General features: G+C 36.1%; 1 protein-coding gene across 1 annotated transcript; it reads left to right on the top strand.

The window, feature by feature from the left end:
• The first annotated feature begins 332 nt into the window (after positions 1 to 332).
• Positions 333 to 2,135, top strand: LOC108853964 (RING-H2 finger protein ATL13-like). Its single transcript, XM_018627445.2, has one exon. The coding sequence runs from the start codon at positions 671 to 673 to the stop codon at positions 1,994 to 1,996; it is 1,326 nt and encodes a 441-aa protein (XP_018482947.1). The 5' UTR covers positions 333 to 670; the 3' UTR covers positions 1,997 to 2,135.
• The last annotated feature ends 1,752 nt before the right edge of the window (positions 2,136 to 3,887 follow it).

Here is a 3,887-nt window from a genome sequence, read left to right as displayed (position 1 = left end):
TAAAAGCATTATTATCGATACAATTCAACCAATAGAAAAATAGAATGGAGAATAAAATTAATAAATTTTGCATTGAAACTCTAAAACGACACTTATTTTGCAACGAAAAAATTCTCTAAAATGACACTTAATATGAAACGGAGGGAGTACTATTTATTTTGTTTGCTGTCATCCTATACCAAAATCTTGTAGAAAGTAGTGGTGGTATTCTTTGTCTTGTTGATTTAAATGAGGGAACATGGCATTTAGTGAGATCACAATATGTTATTCATGGAAAACCTATTATTCAATTCGCTCATTCTCTGATTTGTTTCTTCTCTAAAACTAATCTTTGATTTGACTTTACATGTCTTGAGGTTAAATTAGATCCAATCCTATTAACTATTTTATTTATTACTACTACAGTTTCGGAAAACCTGCAGATTCAAGATGCACACCCTTCCTTGGTGTAACTGTTAAGTCTTAAATGACAAATTAATTTCTTCTGTCACCATCAATGGTCCAACCTGTAACTCTCTCATTCATCACTCTCTTTAGAAACCAAACCTCAGCAAAAAAACAGAGAAACTTCTCCATGTCTGAAACCACCAACAAAGCTTAACTCTTTTGTAAGTAAGTAACCAACCCTCTTCTTGAATTTTTTTTTCTTACAATTTTTTCTCGGGAAAATATGATCAAGACAACTCAGAATCTCCTTTCTCCTTCGTCACTTCCACGATCCAACACAAACTTCGATCTAAACAGCAAGATCAGTCCGAGCATTCTCCTTATAATCATAATCCTCTCCATCATCTTCTTCATCTCCGGCCTCCTCCATCTCTTAGTTAGATTCCTCCTCACACCATCGAGCCGTGACAGCGAAGATTACTTCGACAACGTCACTGCTCTTCAAGGCCAGCTTCAGCAGCTTTTCCACCTCCACGACTCCGGAGTCGACCAATCCTTCATCGACACGTTACCTGTTTTTCATTACAAGTCCATCGTCGGTCTCAAGAACTACCCTTTCGATTGCGCCGTGTGTCTCTGCGAGTTCGAGACAGAGGACAAGCTCAGGCTTTTGCCTGAATGCAGCCACGCGTTTCACGTTGATTGTATCGACACGTGGCTTCTCTCTCACTCGACTTGTCCCTTGTGCAGATCGAGTCTCCTCTCTGATCTCTCTCCTCAGCGAGATCAACGTCCCTCGCTTCTCCTCGTTCTTGAATCCGCTGGTGATCATAGCTCGAGAGAGATTGCTTGTGTGGCTGCGAATGATGCTGATGATGTGCATACTAATGCTCTTTCACGGTCCAGTTCTCAACTGGGATTTGTTGGAAACAATGATCTTGGACCGACCCGGCTGGGTTCGGGTCGTGGAGACCAAACCCAAGATGGTGAGTTGGGTGGTTCGGTTGAAAAGGTTGTTCCGTTTGCAGTTAAGCTAGGGAAGTTTAGGAACACTGATAATAGCAATAATAATATTGGTAATAGTAGCAGTTTAAATGATAGGAGATGTTTTTCAATGGGGTCATATGAGTATATAATGGATGAAAAAACTGCACTTAAGGTTCATGTTTCAACCAAGAAAGTACCAAGAAAGAACCGTCCCTTGCCCGGTCACAGGACGGCTATGTCTGAATGCGGGTTTGATCCATCAGGGAGATTTAAATTCAGTGGGAGCGGGTCGATGAGGATTGTGGAAGAGGCCACAGAGAATAATGTAGCTGGAAGGGAGAGCTTTTCGGTGTCGAAAATTTGGCTGAGGGGAAAGAAGGAGAAGCATAGTAAGGTTCAAGGCAAAGAGGATGGTGCATTGGTTTCATCAGCTTCAGGTAGAGCATTCTCTTTCGAGTTATCGAACCAGGATGCGAAAAATGAAAGCGAAGAAGAGAATCAAAAGGGCGAAGATGCGTCATCTTTGGAAGTGAAAACACCATCTTTTGCTAGGAGGACCATGCTTTGGCTTGTAGGGAGACAAAACAAGGTTGTTCATTCTTCTTCTACATCTAATGTCTAGTTTCTATATACATATTTCTTTTCAAGTTTTAGTTATTTTTCAGTTGTTACTTTTGTGTTAGTCCCCATAAGTGGAAAACCAAATGCATCATTGTAGAAACTTGATGTTGAGATATATTGTTAGACATAGTTTGATAACATTTTGGTGCGTCATACTTTGCAAATCCTTTTCAGTTCTTAAATATATGGACCAGACAATTAATAGTCGATTTAAGCTTTCCATCTAACCAGAAAACAACTCAACTAATATAATGAGTGGTTGAATTAGAGATTGAAAATAAATTGCCGAAGATTCAACAATCTTAGGTATGTTTGTTGAAAAAACCTTATGTAACTATAGTGTTCAACTTTTAGATGATGACTATTTCTAAATGTATAACGGAAAGTACAAGTTTTCTTTTCAACAATAAAACAGATACTCATGTAATTTTCAATTGTGATACAAACCATAATTCTAATTCCTGGAGGAACGAATTTATCTTTGTTATTTGGTTTCTTCTGTAGCATTAGATAAGAAGTAGGTGTGGTGGTAAGACAGTTGCATTGAATTGAGGCAATTCTTCATACGACAAAAGAGTGCCATCTTGATTCTTGTGCGATATGTTATACTACTACTATATAAAATGTGTATGTGTGTATCTGGCTAAAGTTTTGCATTAATTGGTGAATTAATAACGGGCAAGGAAGCAGTTGGCTTACATGCCCACTAGTCATTTGGTCTTTATTGCGCAGTAACATACATAGTATAGTTTTATAACGTTAAAAGCATCGGATTATGTGCAAATTAGTTCAACTCTGAAAAAAGAAATATATATATACCACATGTATGCGATATACATGTTTTGTGACATCATATTGTCTTAAAATCAAATATTATAAGTTTGAGTAACATTACATTTTTAGCTAGGACATATGTCAGGATCATCGTTATCAAAACCGTTTATCAATTGAAAGTGTTGCGTTTGCATGTATAAGAGTTTAGGTCGTAAAATTCTTTACATGTTTCCAGATAGTTTGAGTTACCTTTTGTCCTAATGTTTGATTAAACTTGATAATATCCTGCTAAGAATACATGTGGTTTGAGTGCGATAAAACGTCAATCAGGTTAAGTTCTGCGTACGGGAAAGCGAGATGCTGCGTTGGTGTCTCTCTTTTCGTGTGTGTAGACAATGGACATGTTCAGTTGGACTGGTTAACAAGGGTCCAACACATAGAAGTCCAATGAATGCATAACTGGGCTTCTGGGCCTAACAAGTAATAAACATGTTTCAATTAATTTGTTTCTGATTCTCTCTAGTGAGAATGTTAGCAAGCGAGCTGTTATTGAACTCTTACATTTGGATTTCCTTATAAATATGTGTTCATTGTCTATGCGAAGACATAATGGAAAAATCCAGCTTTTATTCGTTTTAACAATCTAACGTATAAAAAAATTTTATAAAAAAAGAAAAAAGAAATTTGAACCAAGCAAAATTGAAAATTTAACTGACTCATATGCAATGGATACATGTATATCTATAGAAAAACGTATTGATTTGGCTGGCTGAAAACAAAAGCCAACGTGAAGAATCAGGGGATAGAAACATCAAATGATATAATAACAGTAAATGAAATGCAAATGAATGACAATCATACATACACAAGCAAATAAAGGCATGCTAACAAAAAGTTTCTAAAAGTAAAAATCTCTGAAATAGCACTTTTTAAAATTTTATCACAAAATAGCACTAAAAAAATAAAATGACCAAAATAGTATATTTTTGTTTTGAAAGTTTTTTTTTTTTTTTAAATTTTGAATACATTCCTAAAACTCCACCCCTTAACTCTAAACTCTAAGCTTTAGATTAATTAACTCAAGGGTTATAAATGCATATTTACCCTTCAATAAAAAA

Source organism: Raphanus sativus, unplaced genomic scaffold, assembly GCF_000801105.2.
Source record: "Raphanus sativus cultivar WK10039 unplaced genomic scaffold, ASM80110v3 Scaffold2225, whole genome shotgun sequence".
In the NCBI taxonomy this organism is placed as follows: domain Eukaryota; kingdom Viridiplantae; phylum Streptophyta; class Magnoliopsida; order Brassicales; family Brassicaceae; genus Raphanus; species Raphanus sativus.
Note: the sequence above shows the minus strand (reverse complement) of the source record. Positions and strands in the feature narration are given on the sequence as shown.

Coding starts and splice junctions, on each gene's coding strand:
- LOC108853964 (XM_018627445.2), top strand. CDS start 671: ATGATCAAGACAACTCAGAATCTCCTTTCTCCTTCGTCACTTCCACGA.